Genomic DNA, 22,007 nt, shown 5'->3' on the forward strand with positions numbered 1-22,007 from the left:
TCACAGATTTCTCTGGAGTAGTAACAACAGTTTATTTTAAAAAAATGACTCAAGAGACTAAAAAAAAGAAATAAATATAAATTCATCTGAGCCAAGAGTTGGATTAGATCCAGTCTGCTGAGACACTTTCCATCTCTAAAGAGGTTTATTCACACAGGTGTGTGGCTAACAGGTGCTTCTTTTTAATCCGTTCAGGTTTGTTTTTGCTTTTTATGCAGATCTGAGATAAATATGATCCTTTACTGGAGAACATTTCAACCTCTTCTTCCTCGTCTCCGGTCAGGAGGTCGGTCCCTCATTACCAGTCCATGGATCTACTCCGGTAGCAGGTCGTCTCCCAGATCTTCGTCTGCAAAGTCGTCGTCATCCGCCGGCTTCTTGGCCCCCGTCTTCGGTCTGTCCATCTGAGGCCCCAGCGGGTCCACGTACGACGCATCTGCACCCATGAGATTATGAATTTTCTGAACCTTGAAATTGCTTTAAAACGACATGCCACAGTTTCACACAGTGTTCTGTATAAAGGGAGCGACCGAAGCTTTGAGGAAAACAAAGTGGCTCATCGTATTTTCCTGAATTAGATGGAAGCTGTACAGATTCCTCACCCAGCTCTTTTGGGTTGCTGGCTTCGTAGGGCTCATTGGAACCAGGAAGTGACCTCATCTTGGCGCTCAGACGCTCCCCCTTAGAGCTGCTGCTGCTGCGGCCGCTGCGGCCGCTGTCTGTAGTGAACACACACACCCAGACACCCATCCTGAGTTATCAGCTTGATCCACTGTTAAAAAGGACTGAAAACCTAAAAATCCCCCTCCTCCAGTTCAGCAGCTCAGTTTTAACGGCTGCAGTCAGAAGAGCCCCCGCTCCCCAAAAGGAAATCTGCACCACCGAATGATCTGGATTTACTGCTGCTCTGTGACCCGGGCTGCAGCTGCTCAAAAACGTTTCCCTCTCAACTTTCCCACTGAATAAATTTAACATCTCACTTTGAGAGTTTTGAAGCAGCAACACCAATCTGACTTCCTCACTGTGTGGAAGAAAACGCAGTGCTGCCGTACTTTAAAAAGAGAAAAAAATTGGGGCTGAAACAATTCATCAGATTAATCGTGATGAATCGATTATTGAAATAATTAAGTAACTTAGTAATCGATTCATTGCTAGCTGGAGTATCCAGGCTCCAAAGAAAGCAAAAAAGATCAAAACATTTATATACATTTAAGATAAAACCTTTTGACGTGCTCAACCCAAATCTTATGCGGTGTTTAGTTTTAGCTTCAACCGGATAGAAATTCTGTAAAAACAAGAAGAAAAAACAAACATAGAAACTTCTGTTGAGCACTTTCTGCCATCCAATAATCAATTAATCCAAAACATGATCAAGTGATCAGTCCTCAATACTGAGTATTGACCTTTTCACACATTGATTGTAGGATTTTTTTTTTCTACAAGTAAAGTGTATGCTGAAGGAACGCTGTTATCGCATTTCAGGCAGTGAAAGGTTTACGCATATTTTAATGTATTTCTAATACTCCATGAAAAAAGACTAAAGTGGTTAATTGAAAAATCTGCACTATCCGATTAATCGGCAAAACAGTCGACGGAATAATTGATTACTAAAACAATCATTAATTACAGCCCAGAAAAAAAATAAATAAATAAACAACAGTTTTTATTTGCCGTGGCATAATTTAACACAATATAATCCAACATCTAATTAGAACAGATGTACTAAATGAAAGTAAAAAAATAAAAATTCTCAATTTAATAAAGAGTTGCTTTTATCAAACACTTTTCACATCACCAAGTCCTGTAGCATAATGTGTCACATGACTGGACCGTACGGACAGAGGAACCTTTGACCTTTTCCTCTCTACACAATCGCTCTCCATATTGTCCAGGGTCTTCTCTTCGATTTCCTGCAGACGTTACATTTCTACGGCAGAAGGTTGAATTCATGTCTGGAGAATCATTTGGGATTTGACCGGCCCACATGTTTTAGCAGTCTGCTTGACGGGATTCCCCACAGATTCATCCAGGAGTGTCTCAGGCTGTAAAACTCAATCCCATCGCACCACCACAAAACAATTCCAGTTAAAGTCCAACTAGACTCCACGTATTAGCAGCTACGTTCTTGGAGCCGTTCCCTGACCTGCGACAGTCAACACACTGAAACGTTGAATTCTCCGGATTGTTTTCCCACCAGAGAGAAACATGAAGTCATGGACTCCACATCCCAACACGTTATTTTTAACTTCATAAAGCTAAAAACAGTCATTTTATCAAGATGATAGCTGTATTTCTAAACTGAACAAACATACTCGGGTCAAATGTTGCCGTTTTTTTTTTTTGTCTTTAATCCAGTGTGAGATTATGTCAGTGCAATAAAAATGAATTTATTTTTAAACCAGGGAAGCTAACAGGGAACGCTTCAGTACGTCTGACTTTTGGGCTGAGAGGACAAACACGATCGGAGTCCAGAGGACAAACATCTGGCTGCCAGGTAGCCTTGGAAACCGCAGACGACGACGTCTGAGAGCTGAAAAACAGGAAAGAGGGCCGATATTCCTCTCTCACTCACAATCCCAAATATCTCACACGAGGCCTCCCAAACTAACAGGCAACTGAAACTTCTGCTGGAAAATGTTGGTTTTTTTCCTCCTTCCTCGTTCTTGAAGCGACTGGGAAGCGTTTCTTTTGCTCAGAATATTCAGCAGGGACACAACAAGATGAAAACGGTCTGGTTTTTCCCTTCTCACTCTCCTCTCTGAAATTACATAAGCAGACTTAAAAAGACAAGTCCAGCTTTCCCGCGTCGGTGCGCGTGATTTCCACAAATGAGAAAAATTACAAATAGCAGCGAATGTCTGTCAGAGATCACGACACGACGAGAAAAAACACTGGATGAGTTCAGTATTAAGGCTGAAATTCATCCTGAATGCTTAAAATAAAATCCAGACTTAATAGAAAAGGTTTTACATTTTTCATAAATTTGCGTTTTCAGTACAAACACTCCGTTCAGGTTCAACTTCACGGCTTCCCGTCAGAAGATTTGCTTGCCAAGTTTTGACCAGAATCTTAAAATAAAGTTGGATCAAATGTTCTCCAAAGTCGCCCACGTCTGCTGTGTGAGTTTAAATTCATCACTCAGTACACACTGCAAATTTTTTTTTGTATATTTAACAATGATAAAAAGTCAAATTGTGACAAGAAAAAAATCCTATAAGACAATTTAAAGCTGTTGATTTGACGTTTGTACATTTGTACATTCATTTTATAGGCTATTTTGATGCTCATTTTAGGGAAAGACATTCGTTTTTTCCCCCCTCAAGTTAAAAGAAAAAAATGTTTTTTTACAGTGGAACATTGACTCTGGCATAATCACAATGTCTTCTGACTGCGAAACAAGTCAGAATCGATGGACTCCTGGTAACCACAGCTGCCGGCGTTTTACCGTAAAATTATCGTAAAAACAAAACACCAACAGGTGCTATGCAGAGGAATCACTCAGCTATCCGTACGTACCTGAGTCCAACAGAGGACTGAACTGTTTAGGCTCAGGTTGAGGCTCTGAACAGCAGAGAGGAAGCGGAGAAAACAAGCCAAGGAAAAGGGAAAAAAAAAGAGAAATAAGGGGCAATTAAGAGTTAAAGGGTGTGTTTTTTTTTAACTCTTGCTACTCTTACCTGCTTTGGCATTTTCTGGTGCGGTGTAAGAGAATAACGAAAAACATCAGATGTTTTATTTACATTAGTGAAATCAATAAAGTCTCAAAGAAAGAAAGAAACCCTGAACATTTAAGACCGAATAAGTGCAAGGATTTATGCACCAGATCCAGTTACATGCTCTGGCTCTACTACGCTATAAAAAGAGCAACAACAAAATTTCAGGGTTTCTTAATCTACTCTATCCAAACACAGACATGTAATGGACATCCTGGCAGCAGCACACACATCATCAGCTGACAGCCAGTTGTATATTTACATGAGAACACCAGAGGATCCTGACGGAGCAGGACTTTCTCATGGCTACAGGCACTTCTAGTTTGTCTGGACTGCATTTACAATAAAACCATGTGATGAAGCCAGGTTTCCAGTGTCTGAGTCAGTGCACATGTCTCTGTTTTTTTACGAAAGCGTGATGAGGGAGAGCTAGACATGGGGCCTCGATTAACGATACCCGTAACGTCTGGCCTCTTGGGAGAGGTGAGGACAGACGTGGAGATGATGGCTGCGACGGACAGCAACAACAGAGGTGACAGAAAAGAAAGCAGAAAATGTCAGAGGAAAAAAGTGGGAATATTTTGATGTCAGAGAAAAAGAATAAAGACAACATCTTTATTTTTTTATGCAGTTCATTAACACAAGTATGTAGAATTCTTCTCACAAGGTTGTCTATTATAATAATAATTTAAAAAACACTTTGGTTTTTGAAATTTAGCACCATCTAGTGGTGAAGTTCAAGACTGCAATCAAATGAACAAAGAAGTGAGGAGCTACCATGATACAAAAAAAGAGATAAAATGCTTTAATGTTTCCGTTATGGATCCTGCAGGTGAGGAGGAAGATGATCGACACTGGAGCTATAAATAACTCAGTCTATTGTAACAAACAGACACGAACGTATTCAAACTTCCTGTCCTCTCATCCAAACAGACAGGATTTATTTGGATCTGTTTCTACTATATCTACCACAGCTACAATAAAATAAAAAAGTGAAAGACTGAAGAATGCTTGTTTGATCTCAACACAAGTCGGCTGTGGGATAAAAACAAGCAAAAACAAGAACACTACCAGTACAAAGCTGTTATTTTGTAATTTGTCGTGTTCTTTTTCTTTAAAACCACATCACACTGAGATGTGAAAATCTACTCCTGCCATTTGGTAGTTTTGTCTAAACATTGGGTCAAATACTGAATCACTGATTAGAAAAGAGACTAGAAGGCGGCCATTTTGAAAAAAGCCATGAGCTGATCAGACTTCACTAAATCTCTTCCGCAAAATAAAATCTGAAAGAGTAAAGATGGAGAAATGATGCTGCACTTGAAGACTGTTCACCAGGTGAGCATTAGCATTTTACCTGCTAATGAGTTAGCATAAGGTGGAGCTAGCTACCAAACAATGTGTCATTATGTCAAAATACACAGGCAAGGTCTTATAAAGTTTTGTGTACTGAATAGTGATCTTGCTGTTGGGGGTCGTTTGTTTCTTCAATATAAGTTTAGTTACACAAAAAGATTTTTTTTGTCTCTTAATGCAGAACAAAAACAAAATCACAAATTTGATCGCAAATTTAGATTTTGTTTAATTTTCCAAATTATGACTTACTCTTTCAATGCCGCTCTTCGGTCAGCTTCACATCAAACCTTTGTCTCTTTAACTCATTTGTTGGATTGAAAACTCAACCCAGTACACTGATCCAAACCCAAAATCCAAACCCAGAACCAGATCTGCCCGTACTTGAACCAGGACTGGGTTAGCAAAAAGAACTCAGTTGGGACTGTTTTGAATCCAAATAGAATCATCATTATTAAACAAAAGGGTTAGTAAATAAAACAACATATACTCCAAAATCCAAATCTTCATATAAATAAAACAATTTGTCAAAGCCTTTTAATTGAGCCTTCATCTAGAAATAAGCCACACTCCAGATAAAAGTCTAAATTAGTAAATAAGGTTATTTTTAGGTCGCTGTACAGACGTTCAGATGGAAATAATGGACATTTTAAATGTTTTCAATGCAGGGGCAGCAAGAAGGACGAGTGACGGCGACTTACACTCACCAGCACTCCCTGTGCTGCCCTCCCTGCGACCTCTGGCGCTGTTCTCTCGGCCCGACTTCACCCTCTGCCAGGAGAACGAGTGGAGAAGAGAACGAGGGAGATTTCAGGGAAAACACTAGCAGATCTAAACAATTCAAACGGCTCCTGAAAGTTACTGTGGACATTAAATATTTGAAACCAGGCGCATTTCCAAGTCAGATGTTTGCCTGACATTCACAGGTTCTGTTGAATGAAATGGGTTTCCAGAGTTTTCACCGCTACTGAATCTTCTCATCAATCAATCAATCAATCAATCAATCAATCAATCAATCAATCAATCAATCAATCAATCAATCAATCAAGTTTTATATTTATAGCCCGTTTAAGCAACAAGCAGTTCAAAGTGCAGCACTTCAGAAAAATATAAAAAGGTGTCATCATGATCCAGATACATTTTGATACATTTTGTCGAGTGCAGTACGCCACCCTGACGGTTATTCCTCAATGTTAATAAAAACAGATGTTCTGTGAGTATAAACAAACACTACTGGTTATTATTCTTTATTCTTTTGGCAAAGTAGCGCAGGCTATCAGGTGTTTTCCTCCGCCATGCCATGCAGTGATTTGTGAGATTAAGAAGCCAAACTTTCCAGCTCCGTTTGTCACTCTCAGTCTGTTTTCTCCAGTCCGGCAGAATCCCAGATTTAGGACCAGCTGGTCGCGGTTTGATAAATTCATCCTCCTGAAGCACGCCTGGCTCTGCTCACGGTCTCTGTAGCAGCATAACGGTTAGCACAGCGATGGAACGTCGGATCGTATTCCCTCTCGGTATTTGATTAAGAGCTGAATGGAGAGAAGGTCGTAAATATCGCATCTATGAAGACAGACGTGAGCGTTCTCCTGGATCCCGGAGCTGGACGGTGATTCCCAGGACGTTTCCAAGCAGCTGAGTAATGTCTCTGTTGCTGTTCTGTGAAGGCTTCATGGTTTTGTTTTCTTTTTTCTTAGAGAACATTAATTAATGAACAAATAGTATCGTGAAGACCAGCCAAACACAGCAGGATAGGAAAAAAATAGTCAAGAAGTTCAATGTGGCGTCGGGTTTGAAACCAATCAGAACCTAAAAGAAGGAATCGTAGTTTTGGGGGTTGCAACACGACGAAATGTGACAAAGTTCAAACGATGTTAATAATAACAACGCTCGTGTCTCAGGTGGCACTGATCAAACGTTACATAAACTGAGCCGTCCACTCGGTTACTGACAGCCAGGGATTAGACAGCTGTGAAGCATCTGCTCCTCTGTCGACACAATCGGATCAACAGCGAAGAGGATCATCTGGTTTGCACTTGGTTCTGAAGCTGCAGATACCAACATCCCGTTTTGGAGCAATAAGAACACGGAGCATGTTTTCAATCATCACGCTGAGAGGGTTTGAAAAGACACCGTGACGTGACGATGATGTGATTAATGAGACGGCAAGATGTGGGATGCATCAACACAGGCAAGCCTTTACTCTCAGGCTACGGTGCTAACAAGGTCAAAACTCCAACACAGCGTGATATATGTGGTATAAGTTGGTTTAGTCTTCCCTACAACCAGATCTCTGGTTAAATCCTACTAAGAATCAATAAAAAAACACATATCTACCCAAACTCTTTACTCACTGAGTTACCACGCCTTGGAAAAGCACTTAACCCTTTGAATTTAGTCGCACTCAAACCACAATTGTCAATGTTTTTTTATTGAATTTTACTATTGCACAACTATAAAGTGAAAGGAAAATTCTGCACGCATTTCTAACTTTTTTTACAACAATAAAATCTGAACAGTGTGGTGCATGCTTTGCCCCTCTGAGTCAGTGCTTTGTGAAACCACTTTTCACTGTTATTGCAGCTGCAAGTCTTTTAGTGTGCGTCTTTACAAGCTTAACACAACAGTTCAAAGTTCAGCCAGGATAGATGGAGAACATCTGCAAACATCAGTTTTAGTTACAGAATCTTAAATTAATTTAGACTCTGGGTGTTTCCAACACATGAACATGCGTTGATCAAATAGTTTTTTAGGACTGTGGTATTTGGCACCAACTTCTCATCAGCATGGACAAGATTTAGACTCTCTGCTGAAAAACAAAACACCCCCACAGCATGATGCTGCCACCATGGTGACTAATGTTTTCCTCATAGATCTCTATGTGGGCTTTAATTGTGCCAGACTCATTCTGTTTTCAGATGACGGACTGAACAAGAGCTCTGTGAGGTGTCATTACTGATATAAATTTGTTATAAAAGTATTACTGATTGCACTTTAAAAATCAGGTAACTTTAGGCTATTAAAGCTAAAGTTTAATCAGTAATGATTTATTGGTTAATGTCAAGTTGTCATAACAAAGACATTTTGAATAATGTCAATTTTGTATTAAAAGTGTCATAATTTACCGAATGACGCTTTATGACAACAGTCATAAATATTCATGAAGGCTTATTCATGTTCATGACATGCGTTATGTCATGTTTATAACAGTGGCATGTCAGTCTTATTCACCCCCCTCCTAATAAAGTGTCACCTAATAGGGATAAAAAAATGTAGAAGTACAAATGTAGAAAACTGTGGTTCATCTTAGCAGAACGCATCGGTTTTCACAGCTATTTGAAGGTTTGCGGGTTCGCGTCTAACACACACACGCACACACAGTCGTATTTTCATCACTTATGGGGACTTCACATTGACTTCCATTAATTTCTACAGCTTAACCCTTACCATAACCCTAACCATCACATACCTAAGCCTTACCTTAACCTTTACCCTAAACCTAACCACTAACAAAATACAATAAGTTCCCTCATGGGGACCAAGAAAATGTCCCCACAAGAAGCTATGGTCCCCATAACCTCACACTGTAGACAGAAATAGGTTCCCATAAGGATATAAAAACCTGATACACACACACACGCACACACACACACACACACACACACACAAACACACACACACACACACACACACAAACACACACACACACACACACACACACCTGCTCTCTGATCTCCTTCATCTTCTCCGCCTTCTTCAGCTTGGTGGCGTATTCTTGGACCTCCTTCAGCCCCATGTCTGTCGACAGCCTCACCAGGAAGCGCAGGCCTGAATACGAGCACAGAAGTTATTTTCACTTTCTTCACAATGTTGAAGACTTTGCTCGTACTACTGAAGATTATGACACAAAACAAAACAGCAGCGTACACTCCACGTTTTCTGGAAACCTTCGATGGATCTCTTTGTAGGTTTCCAGAGCTTTCTGGTAGTTTCCTAGATAAAGGGTGTGAAAAAGACAAATCTGTTAGTAAACATTTGGTTGATAACTTTCCAAACTGACTTTGTTGGATTATTAGTTTTATTCTCACCACTTCTTCTGTAACAGCTCGCCACTATTAGCTGCCACTTCACAAAGTTTGGCCTGTGGGACACAGCAGATGATGATCCATGGCTTTCATGTGAGCAAAATTTATTTCAAAATTAATATTATCATGTTATTTATTGTGTCGCTTTATTTTGAAGTATGTCTTATTTAGCTAAAATAGTAAGCGGTGAAATTGAAACAGTTGTGTCAGGTCTAGGGCTAGACTGTCTGGCTGAAAAATACACATACAATAAAAGTGTTTCATATCAGTCAATGTCAATAATCGTCAATATTGATAGTTATTTAGTTTTTCTGTTTTAAATATCTGAAATACTGCCAAAACGGTGACACAACTTTTCCTGCTTTATGCAGTTTTCACTCCACGCATTATTTTTCAGCAGCTTCGCGGCATGGTGGCGAAACATGACACAGCTGCTGCGCAAGTTACTCCACGGGTTGTTGCTAGGTAACCAAAGAGTGAGTGAGTTAGTTGATGTCACAAGGCTAGCTTATCTGGCGGTGAGAGGTTGAGCAGTTAAAGTTTTTCCTCTTCCTACATCCCCCAGGATGCCGTGCAGTGAATATTCTATCAGACGGGTTTTCTATCGATTTTGGTCGCGTGTCTATCGCAAGACGTAAATAGTTTTCTATACAGATCATCTTCCAAATATATGGACTCACTGTATGAGCGTTGCTCGTTCAAAGTACTGGATGGCCTTCTCACAGAACTGGGTCTCGATGTAGTAAGCCCCGAGCCACTCGATCACGTCGATGTTGGAGGGAAAGTACCTGAAAGACTGAGCAGCACCTCAACAGATTAACAGCAATTAACAACCTGAAAAGTCATGTTTGATCTTTCACCATGTTGAGAGAGAAGCAGCTCCTCTCTCACCTCACTGTAGTACTGGAAAGCCTGGGACTTGTCCCCCTCATCGTCGTGCAGCTTACCCAGTTTGGCCAGTACATGTGGATCTGTGGGAGTGACGCCGATGACCTGCATCAGCCACTCGATGGCCTGCTGAGGGTCTCCGAGCTGCTCGTAGCTGAAACCAACATGTCAAGGGCCGACGGACGCTTGCATGACATCACAGATGTAATTTTAAGTGTCCAAACCAGGTGCAGACACAGAAACTGTTTTGTGTACAACTATGAGGAAACACTTTCCCTCGTTGGACCTCACAGGTTTCATGGCGGATACAGGTGAGCCAGCTGGTACATCACCTCAGCGCTGTTCCTCAGAATTGAATGAAGCTTCAGGAAGCAGTCCAGGCCCTCCTCCAATCTGTTCATTCTTTTATAGGACAAACCTGCAGGAGGTAAATAGCAAAAATGGCTAAAAGTTATTTATTATATGATATCAATACCAGAGTAATTGAGTATACCAGATGTTCCGATTAATCAGTTTGACCGAAACAGGGCTGACTATAACAAACGCATTTTATACAATATTCTAAAACATAAAAAGATGAAAATTAACAAACAATTCGATTCCTTTTAGTTTAATAAAATTTTCTTTTTCTCTAGAGGCCTATATTTTGAAAGTATCCAGGAAGGAAGGGGCTTGAAAGGAGGCAGAAAACACATGCTGTAAAGGTATCTAGTTCAAGTCTCCTTCTTTAAATAAGAAAATAAATGTTTTATTGTTATATTTAACGACTTTTCAAACAAATAAAAAAATTGGTTTTGGCCAAAGTCGGAATCAGCAGGTCAGATTTTAAAAGAAAATCGGGGATCAGCCAGAAAACTGCAATCAGTGCACCCCTAAATAATACCATATTTACTGTGATTTTATGGCAGATGTTTTGACAGCGGTCAGCTTTTAAGAAATAGAAATGTCTTTACTAACAAACAGGTGGACAATCACATGGATCTATGGAACATTTTGTGTATGAAATTGTGAATATAGTTTGGAGAAACGAATATTTTTAAATACCCTTTTAATTTTCCTTACTTGTCCAAATTTGGTGGATAAAAAATTGATTTCATAATTTTTCAAGCATTTCCAGATTGTGTAGGAACCATGCAAAGGAACCTAATTTCCAACTTAACAATATTTCAGTAATAACAGACCAAATTAAATTGGTATTTAAGGTTTGCTTTGTACCCAGGTTATAGAGGGCCTCGGTGCAGGAGGAGTCGTTCCTCAGCGCCTCTTTGTAGAACTCAGCTGCCTTTTCGTAGTCCTTTTTGACAAACACCGTGTTGCCCTTGTTGATGAGCGCGGCGGGATTGTAGCGATCAGCGTTCATAGCGAGGTCAGCGTATCGGTCAGCCTGATCATAGTCCTTCTCCTGCAAAACATTAAAGAAAAAAGGTGAAAAACAAGAACTGAGACTCTTATTCATCACTTCTGCATCACCATTCTTGCTTTTCTACACTAACTGCATCTAGATCCATAATTTCATTTAACATTCCAGTATCCATGTTGTTTTTACAAAGCTAAGAGAGTCTTACCAGGAAATAGAGGAAAGAAAGGTTGGTGGCTGCAGCGCTTTTCACTCTGCTGTCCTTCTTCTCGAATGTTTTCAGAGTTTCCACCGCCTGTTCACATGTGAAAACTAAACGTTAGGAGAGCACAGCTTTGTGTGAGTCTCTTGTGTCCAGAAGAAAGTTATTTCTTCCTATGGCCTCCAGAGTCAAAAGTATTGAAAGTATCAAACTAACACCACACACACAATCATGTATTCAATTGAGATTTTACATGTTAAACCAACACACAGACAGTAAATTATGGTGAACTGTCAAAATAATTTAAGAATTTTCTTACAAATAGAAATAAAAATAATGGTGGCTGCATTACCGTCACTCTGATAAATAAAATCCAACCAATTACTTTCAATAATCAATAATTAAATGGAATCCATCCATCATTAATCATCCCATCTGATTGAGCTTGAATGCAGTTACCAAGAAGACGTGTTAGGAAATGTCATGTGTAGATGTGTGAAGATGGTTGCAGCAAATCCAAACCTCTTTAAGATCACTGCAAAATGTTGCCTCATAGTGGATGAATATATAAATGCATGCCACACTTTAAGTGATTGATAGGGGGAAAACATTATACACAATGATGTGTTGGTCTATCACATAAAAATATCACAATAGATAAAAAAAAAAGAGGTACGAGGTTGTAATGTGGCAAAACGAGGAACGGTAAACAATCTGACTACAGGCTGCCTCTCCTGGCTGATAGCAGAACTTACAAAAAGTTAAAATCACAACTATTTACACTTTTTAAATTAAATAACTTAGTACAAAAGTATTTCAGGTCTTAAAAACATGTAAATGTTAAAACATTATCACTTTAATGGAGACTTTCAAAGCATCCAAGTTCTTCGATTTTAAAAAAGAACTAAAAATCCAAAGACGTCTGAAAGGTTTGACCCGTTTCAAATGATTCCCTGTCCCAGTGGGTTGATATCACACTTTAACTACATTATATACATGTCAAAGCAGAACCTGAGAGTGCAAAAGGGAGCATTTTTTGACAAACTTCCAGCTGGGCTGCAGCTGCAGAGACGTTACAGGTTATGAAAGCAGCATGAAGGAGTCGCTTTCAGGCATCAGATAAAGTCTGGCAACACAAATGGCAAAACTGATGAAGTCACAGTAATGCAGCTGGACGCTGGTGCTGCTCAGTGTCCTCAAACGCATAATGCTACCCAAACAGCCGCTCCCCTGTCAAGGCTGGACTGTCAGGCTGCACCTCCATCTTACTTTTTAAATTAAGCAATAGTTTTCTTTCCATTCAAAGAGTATTGCCAACTTATAAAAAAAACCACTGCCTCTCCAACTCGTCCTGGCAGGGCCTTTTTTGGACACTCGTATGTAGAGTAAAAAAAACCAACAAAAAAGACACGATCTAGGTGTGATCATGGAAATGAAAAGCAAACATACCTCAACCTTAGCCAGAGAGATGGGAGGTAAATGGGACAGAAGTAGGAGAGAAGGAAGGACAATGAGAAGTGCAATGGTGTAAATGATGGCATGTTGTAACCATGACGACTCACATTCATACAGTGATTACATGATACAATAAACATTACTCTTTATATGAAACTCAAATCCTTCATATACACTAAAAAATAAGGCACATTCTTAACTTGATATTGCAAAGTTGTAATTTACTCTCACACCTGGTAAAAATGTCCTAAACAAAACAATTCATCTTTTATCGCAGTATCATATGCAAACACAGAAACATTTAGAAAAATCAAACCGGTTTGAGAAAAAAATATATATTGGAAAAGTTTCACGTTTAGGAAAATAGTTTTTACAGAAGCAACAAGACCCAATCCCTCTCTGTTCTGCTTATAAAATTGGGCCGCATTAGGATTTAACAGCAGGGATAATAATTATTCAATTATTTAACAATGAGAGCTTTTTTTTCTCCCACACTGAGTCAAATGAAAAAAAATTAAGACTTGGTTTTTTTTCCCCTAAAATTTTCAGTGCGAGTCTCTGCGATTGCAATAAAACACAGATTTTACTTAAGGACATTTTTACATATCTGAACCAGTATGTATACAGAGCTCTGCATGCATCCCACACAGGCATCAAAAATGACTTTTCCCAGTACAACTTCCCAGCTGAAGTGCACAAACTACAAAGACCAGAGGATTGAGAACTGAACCCTGGTGTTATCCTCAGGACACACTCACCTGATTGAAGTCCTTCTGCCTGAGGTAAGTGATGGCTTTGTTGATCTCCAGATCATTGGCCAACTCGACATACTGCGAGCACTTCACCATGTCAACACACCTTAGAAAACATCAAGACGCTATTTATGTTACAAGTGGAAACCTTTCTAGCTACAAAAACAGCCAAATGGATAGATATTAAAGCAAGCTTTGGGTTTAGTGACAAGTAAATTCAATGAAACTAAATTTCTAAATAATTTTGGTTTTTCTGGGGACTAAATTTCTTGACCGTAGGATGATAAATGAACTACAGCAACAAACCAGTCAAAGCCACTAGCAAAGGAAGTCTCAATAGCCGGAGCAATGAGTTTGGCTGCAGTCATGATGTACTTCTCAGCCAGGACTTTCCTACAAGCAGAAACAAAAACAAAAGTACAGACAACTTAAAGGACTTAAAGAACGAACTGCTGGTGCTGAGGATGAGTGGTGTGCTCAGTTCCTCTTACAGATCCCTCTCCATCTGGTGAAGCTTGTCGTTTTTAATGGCCTCAATGACCATGTTTGAACTGGGGTCATCCTGGAAGAGGTCAAACACACAACATGAAGTCAAACGAAAGCGATTAACGCTTTAATAACAGAAAAAATATATATATCTACTAAAATCTCAATCTCAATTGGAAATAACAGCGAATGTGTAAATATAAGGCTTGAGTTCAGTCATTAATCACACTTGGAAGCTGACATTCATAGACTTTCTCTATTCAAGCTGAGTGAGGTGAAGCTAACTTACAAAGAACAAAGTAGGAGAAAGTTTCAGTCTCCAGATATTCGAAGCAGTTTGAGGCATTTTCCAAAAAAAACTAAACTAGTTACAGCAAAAGGTGGTTCTACTCAGAGGGGCTTTATTTTTATTTCTAAAAGAAGCTTTAAACCAGTGGTCCCCAAACTACGGCCCGCGGGCCGAATCCGGCCCGCCTCCACATTTGGTCCGCCCCCCTGTACAATACCAGAGAGCATTTAGATTTTCTTTCATATACCGTATTTTCCAGACTATACGCCGCTACTTTTTTCCTAAGCTTTAAACCTTGCGGCTTATAGCCCAGTGTGGCTTATATGTGAATTTTTCTTCAACCACCAGGGGGCTCTTTAGCAGGAAGTGAATCATTGGAAGTCAAAATTGGAAATCAAAGAAGAAAGCTCCCATTAAAACGGAATTAGGTTTTAATAGGGAATTAAAATTTGAGAATGTTGTTGATCAGTTAAATAGCATTGAGGGGAAAAAGAAGATTTTTCGTTTTTTAAATAATACTGGGATCATTATGAGAATTTGATGTATAGATATTAGGATCCAATTGATGGCAGTAGTGCAACAACAATGGATGCAAGCTGCCATTGAAATCTAAAGAAGAAGAAGAAGAAGAAAAAAAAAAGAAGAAGATAGCGCCCATTTTCATTTAGCACATGCTAGTAGCAGACACAAAGGAAACTACCGTAATCAGTTCAGTTAAATCTAAGTTTGGCAACTTTTTCTTTTTCAACCGTAATAAATGTGATATTCGATTGACCTGTTATGACTCCAATTTTGGGTGTCTGCCCCTCTCTGTTGCTGCTACATCGTTGTGGAAAACCTGGACGGCAGAGATATCTGCGGCTTATAGTCTGGAAAATACGGTATTTATTTCATAAATAGTGTTATTTCCTGTATTTTTTCTGTGAAGAACCCAGAGAGGGTTATTTGATTGTGCTTTCTGGAAAACAATACATTTTTACATTTAGGCACTCCTGCAATCGTCACACTTTTTCTGTTACAAACTGACTCCGGCCCTCCACCAGATAAGGGAAAAGTTATGTGGCCCTCACAGGAAAAAGTTTGGGGACCCCTGCTTTAAACCATATATAATTTTCCTTCCACACTGTCCAAAAATCCCAATAAAATAGAATAAAATGTAGGGTTTTCCCCAGTGTCACACACTGCCCACCGCGTTTTAGCAGGTTTGAACACATTTCTGTAAATTTGTGCTGTGCAATGAGCCACATTTTGTACTTTTACAAGCATTTCTGTAACTTACACTGGCTGGGATGTACTTGTCTTCGTCATCGATGCCCAGCGGGACAGAGATGAGCTTCTGAAAGGCCTTCTTCATCCTCTCTCTGTCTCCGATGGCGTAGTAGCACAGGATAAGGTTGAAGCCGGTCTTGATGTTGGGACTCTCGGCCATGATGTGCTCGAAGGACGTTATGGCGTCCGAGTATTGGCCCAGGCGGACAAACACCACTCCGATATTCTGCATGATCTTGATCCTCAGCTCCTTGTGAGTGTTGGAGATCTGATCCAGCGCCATGCGGTAGAACTTGATCGCTTTAGGGTAGTTCTTCTGTTTGAAGTAGATGTTGGCCATGTTGACTTTGAGGCGACCTAGAAGAAGGGCAAATTCAGATTGATTTATTTTTTTTCCCATTTGAATTATCTAAGTATTTGGATGAGTCCATAATTGCATGTAATCCTAGAGTTTCAGAGTCTTGGGAACATAATCAGGCCCACAGCATCATAGAACCTCCATCGTACTTAGCAGTGGGAGTGTTGTGACACAGAAATGCTCAATATTCATTTATTTTTTAAAGAACTAGTTCCACAAAGTGAAAAACTTGTATTTTTTCACTTATAGCAAGACATTTTCCCCATGTTATGAGTGAAACAATCTGCCAGTGGAACAAGAACTTTTTCATCAATATTAAGGAATTATTGACTTAAATCAGTCTCCTGTGTCTTGTTGATAACTTTGTTTTATTTCAAATGTTAAGACATCTAGCACTAGAAATCAGACCAAAAATACAAAAATACTAATAAGATTTTAGTGTTTTTGCAGTGTAGTAAAGAGAAAGAGTGGGAAAGAGTGGACGATGGAGCATTTGGAGTAATAAGTCAGTTCAAGACAACTGCTGTGGAAAAATGTAGTCATGGAGAAAGGAAAGAGTTGGCTTAAAACCCGACAGCCCAATTTCAGATAGCAGCAGCATCAAGCACTACAAATAAAAAATTAAGACTGTTTTTTTTTTTTTAAATCTTTTTGATTTAAAGTGTTTGAAGAGCATCACTTTAGAGTGGAGCTGCCATGTTGGAGAACACGTCTGCCGATCCGCTTACCTGCGTTAGTGAACATCTTGTTTTTCACGATGACGTGGTAGCTGTTCAGAGCCTCTGGGTACATTTCATTGTTCGCATACTGGTTGGCAAGGTTGAGCAAAACCTGGTAATAACAGAATCAACACATCCTTAGGAGGGGAGTAAACCCATTTCATTAGCCTATAAATCACAACACTGTTTAAGAGGGGAAAAAAACTTAAGATTACAGCTTTTCTCTGCTCATACTGGCTGTGTAGCTGAGTCGAAATGCTTTCTGCCATGGTAGTCATATTTGATCCCTGTTTTATTACCTCTCCCTACAATGTGACAAGAAATCAGTACAGTCAAATATAGAAGCATCAGCAATCAAAAGACTAATACCTGCAAGCACGTAGCTTCAACATTAGCAACACAGAATCAAATAATCTGGCATTGTTTTCTGACAAAAAAAAAGGAAAGAAGCTTAAACACATCACATGAGGGATTCTGTAAGTAAGGACTGTCAAACAGACTAATGTGGAACGATATCAAAACCGCGGACGAGTGCAGCCTTTACTCACAGAGTAGGTGAGGTCTAAGTTGATGTGCTCTGTGTTGCCAGACGCTTCCCTCTGTCTAATCAGCGCTCGCTCTTTCCTCCCTGCCTCTTTGGCTTTTTCAAGAGCCTGCAGAAACACAATCCAGACGTACACATGTACACTGGTCAGCAGAAAAGGGAGCTGTGTGTCTGAAGTTAGCAGAAGGAAAAGGAAATAAAACTAGCCAAGTAATCAGAGAGCATCTGCCAACAAGGAGAAGTTACTTTGGAGAAAGTCAAATAGCAAACAGGTATTTTCAACCTCAATAAGAAGTGTATTTTAATCTGAAAATGTTTACCAATTTTATGGTTAAAACTGTTGGTGATTTTCAGAAACAGTTTATTTGTCTATTGTTTTATACATGAATTGTTAGAGTTATAAACTATGATTATTTTAGTTTGTTCCTTCAGTCAATTTGTATTGAAGCAGATTTTAGAGACTGGTTTGTTAATTGGAAACTGTATTGTCATAATTATCAAAATCTTCTAACACAGAAATAAAAATGACACAGGGTGATTTTTTTTTATCATCCAGCTCAAACTGACCGACACATTTGATGTGTATCAATGATTTTGATGGAGGCACTCATACAGTCACCTCTGCAGATGATTGCATGATGTTTTCATTACTTTTTATTTTTGTGTTTTTATGATGTAAAGCACTGCCTCGTTGCTGAAATGTGCGATACAAATAAACTTGATTTACTGATTCAAAGGGCACCAGAAATGGAAATTAGCCACATTCTGGAGAGTTTTGTTACAACTGACCCAAAATATGATATCAATTTTAAAACTTCAGTCCACCGGCTGACCCAGCCGATGTGGACTGTTGTGGGTCTTTCCAGTGTCTCATTTCATCTTTCGCTCTGTGTCGTTAAATGAGCTTTTGTTGAACACTATTAATGTTATGTTGAGAATCAAATCTGGGGTCTGACCAGCTGCAAGGCTCCTATGCTCTGTGCCATGCAGCTCTCCTCTATCAGGTCATTCACTTTCTTCTCCAGTATCTTGATCTTCTCTTCTGCCCTGCAAAAACCACAAGACAGAAAAACACTAGGTGGGCGAAACGGACTTAAAGTTTTTTCGTGGTGTTTTCGTGGTATTATTTTGATAACGATAAAAGTGACAATAAAAAGGATGTATTACTTCTTTTTATATGAAGTGTGATTTGTATCACTAAACTGCTCAGAGTAACTGCATTTAATCATATTTTAAAATATAATGATGTGTAATGATGCCGTCATTTAACAAACAGGGGAGAAAATAGTAAAACTGTTTAAAAAAGTTTTGTGTTTTTTTTTAAACATTATTAATTTGAATTTATCATGACAGCAATACAACAAAATCATTCTCATGATAAGAAATTTATCGTGATAAATGATAAACGATATGATAAATGCTCACCCTTAATTAACAGAAACACAAGGATAAAAAAATAAGGATTTATCACAATGCGTATCATCATCACAGTATCTACCAAATACAGTATATCACATCTGCATGATTTTCCATGTTATGTTGTTCAGCGATAAAGTATTGTTGTAATCTTCCACATGTTTGTGAGATGTGGAGGGCGAAGTGATCTGTAACTGGGTTAACTGTGAAAACTATTCCACCCAGTGCGCAACTGTAAGCAGTGCTCACAGTTTCATAAAGTGAGGTAACTCACGTGTCTTCATTCTTTGCTTCAAGTGGAGGCGCAGGCCCCTTGGACTGTCCCAGGGGATCAAAGGTTGAGCCTGGAAATGCAAACGATGTTTAAGTTTTTGTACACATCTACAATCTGCTCATGAAAGTAAATGTCAAGGGCGACATGGTCTTCTAAGCTTTGTCCATTCAATAAGACTCTTATTAACGGTAAAACAAATATCAATGTATACATTGGGTCATAAATAACAACACAGCAGAAAGAAGAAAATCCCTTTTGTGTTTAAACTTACCGCGCATCAGTGAGGATGAGTAGCCTGCAGCTCTGACAGCAGTCATCGGTCGGGCAGAGCCATCCTGTCAAATGGAACAGAACAGAATCAGAAAACACACTTTTGTTTTTGCCCTCATTGGGCAAGAGATCAACTTAACCATCCAGGATTTCTTCTATCAACACAAAATGTCTCTTTCTTTCAAATATTGTTCATAAATCTGTCTAAATCTGGGTTAGTGACCTGAGACAAAGTTTTTTAGTTGTAAATGTGGATAAAATTAAAGTTTTATTTAGAATGGAAAAATATGGCCACACTTAGTTGAGCTATTTAAGGGATATTTGAAATCCACTGTACTGTAGGAATCATTTTTGGAGTTTTTTTTTTATGCAAGACCATATTTAAGCAACTAGGTATCACTTTTGTACTGGTAAATTTTGTGTATAAGCAAATAACTTTTGAGAGTAAGTTTAGCCTCAATATATGCAGCATGCCTTATTAAACCAGCTACTGAAGCTGATCAACAGTTACCAAATGAGCCCTGCAAATTTCTTATCACAAACAGACAAATGATATCCTGTGGAAAAGTAGGATAATAAATGACATAAAATCTTGTACAGCAGCACTGAGGGCAGAAAGCAAGCAACACTCTCCTCTCACCTGGACAGCCCCAGTCATCGGTCTGCCCATTGATGAAGCCATGGGGACTCGGGACTAAGTGAGACAACACACACATGAAGAAATGTTAGCGCCTAACATGCTGACAGCAGACAGATAAATGATTATCTAATTTAATTAAGAAGTTCTGTGTTTGCACAGTGGGACCAAGAACATGTATGGAACAGTAAATTTAGAGTAACCCTTTACTCTCAGCTCTTTTCATGCACAGATTACAAAAAAGAAAAGTAAAAAAAAAACATTTGCTGAGCATTACGTATTATTACTACATTATACTTACACCAAAAGATGAAACTAAAGGTCGACCTCCGATGGCGGTGCCTGGAAACTTCGCAGTCATCTAGATGGTTAAATACAACAATTTCTAAGATTACTAATGGATACACTATTAATTTAGATATTTGCATTGATACCCCAAACTATTTGAATACTAAGGAAAAGTTTGGAACGTTATATGAAAAATTGTAATAGGATGCTAAAATAACCCTTTATTGTCACTGCATCGTCTAAAACTAGTACTTACACTAGAAAAATAAAAACTTCAATTTAACATTTACTCAGTTATGAAAAAAAAAACCTCTTCCCCTCCCTGTTGCACAATTCTTGGCGCCTTGCAGTTAACCTGTAAGTCCTCCGTATTGAACATCACTTAAAGACCAGAGTTATTCATACTCCTTGCAGGTTCAGATTAGTTTCATTCAACCAAGAAGTTTGTTTGAGAGGAAACAAGAACTGTATGTCTCAAAAGACAATAGAAAATGTAAAAGGTGTATTTTTTGGGGGGAAATTGTTTAGTTACATTTTCATTGTAATTGTCCATCAAAATTCTTACAATTCTTTCATTCTTACAATTGCTGAGGAGCTTTTGGGCACGTTTTCACTGGGATTTTCAATTATATATTTTCAGCGATGAGAGATTTACTATATTCTTCACTTATATTATTTCACACAAGACTGGAACTTACAGAGGGCTCTTTAACCCATTAAGTTTCCATTCCCATTTTTGTGAGATTATTTTACTGTAGAGAAACTACAGAAAAATAAAATAGGTAAAATAAGTAAGCTACATAATAATATAAGATAATAATACTTTATTGGTGCCCTAAGGAGGGGAATTTTTTTTTTGTCCCAGCATAGTACACAATAAAAATTAAAATAAATATTATTTAATATTAATGACTTAATTTAACTAAGTTAATTTCATTAACTGACCTATTTTCAGTTACAAATTAAACTTTATGATTCATTTCATGACTATTGTACATTTTGGCATAACTGCCCGAGCTGCAGTCTGTTCTCACCGGAGGTCTCCTTCCATGACTGGTCCTAACTGCCTGCTGGAAGCCCACATCGTTCTCCAATTCCTTAAAAAAGCCACAATATGTGTGATTATATATTATTATGTATCAGTTATCAATTAACAATGTTTAGGCCATGTAGTTTTACAGCTACATGTGTAGCACAATGTAGTAGCTTCATCACCGACGGCTGAAAATGTCAACGCAGCTTAGAGTTGGGGTTTTACTCACCTCGGAGTCAAATGTGGGGTTATAGTCGTTGTAACCCAAATAAAGGTCATCCTCCTCTACGGCTAGGTGGACATTTTCCATCTCTGTTTCGCAGGGAAACACCGAGGTGAACAGAAAACTAGCAGTTATCTGTGAACAGTAACAGCATAAAGATTTTTGTTGATGTTTTAGACTCCAGTCCCACAATTCAAAGCGGCATGGGCGGGGTCAAAGTCTCTTTTCGAGGTTTTGATTGGGTATTTAGACGTCAATCACCATGTTGACTTGATATGATTGGATAAAGATGAAGCAATTTACTGGTTGCTAGGATACGTTGGGAAGCTACGACCTCGCTCTGTTTTATTTAGCATTCAATTGTGTATTTATTTATATTAAACCATAAAACGATAATAT

At 38.8% G+C, this 22,007-nt stretch overlaps 1 protein-coding gene across 13 annotated transcripts; it reads right to left on the minus strand.

Moving 5' to 3' along the window:
- Positions 1 to 123: 123 nt before the first annotated feature.
- Positions 124 to 21,870, minus strand: ift88 (intraflagellar transport 88 homolog). 13 transcript variants are annotated; one of them, XM_081600127.1, is made up of 27 exons: positions 21,615 to 21,851; positions 21,387 to 21,449; positions 20,366 to 20,425; positions 20,068 to 20,121; positions 19,429 to 19,492; positions 19,158 to 19,227; positions 18,424 to 18,514; positions 17,472 to 17,576; positions 17,139 to 17,228; positions 16,933 to 17,035; positions 15,857 to 16,203; positions 14,294 to 14,364; positions 14,109 to 14,195; positions 13,809 to 13,908; positions 11,602 to 11,688; positions 11,252 to 11,438; positions 10,346 to 10,454; positions 10,040 to 10,190; positions 9,829 to 9,944; positions 9,152 to 9,204; positions 8,991 to 9,056; positions 8,785 to 8,891; positions 5,774 to 5,837; positions 3,678 to 3,692; positions 3,517 to 3,561; positions 603 to 719; positions 124 to 436 (listed from the first exon to the last, which is right to left on the minus strand). In XM_081600127.1, exons 1-27 carry the CDS (start codon positions 21,693 to 21,695, stop codon positions 315 to 317), a joined length of 2,625 nt encoding a protein of 874 aa, XP_081456253.1. In that variant the 5' UTR covers positions 21,696 to 21,851; the 3' UTR covers positions 124 to 314. The 13 variants fall into 13 exon arrangements, with proteins under 13 accessions (XP_081456253.1, XP_081456254.1, XP_081456263.1 ...); XM_081600128.1 differs by lacking the exon at positions 3,678 to 3,692 and having other exon boundaries at positions 21,615 to 21,850; XM_081600137.1 differs by lacking the exon at positions 17,139 to 17,228 and having other exon boundaries at positions 21,615 to 21,845.
- Positions 21,871 to 22,007: the final 137 nt, after the last annotated feature.

This window comes from Poecilia reticulata, chromosome 2 (assembly GCF_904066995.2).
Source record: "Poecilia reticulata chromosome 2, P_reticulata-male-v2, whole genome shotgun sequence".
NCBI classification, from domain to species: Eukaryota; Metazoa; Chordata; class Actinopteri; order Cyprinodontiformes; family Poeciliidae; genus Poecilia; species Poecilia reticulata.

Coding starts and splice junctions, on each gene's coding strand:
- ift88 (XM_081600127.1), bottom strand. CDS start 21,695: ATGGAAAATGTCCACCTAGCCGTAGAGGAGGATGACCTTTATTTGGGT. Junction 20,122..20,365: donor CTTTAGTTTCATCTTTTGGT/GTAAGTATAATG, acceptor TGTCTCACTTAG/TCCCGAGTCCCCATGGCTTC. Junction 9,205..9,828: donor GAACGAGCAACGCTCATACA/GTGAGTCCATAT, acceptor TGTGTCCCACAG/GCCAAACTTTGTGAAGTGGC.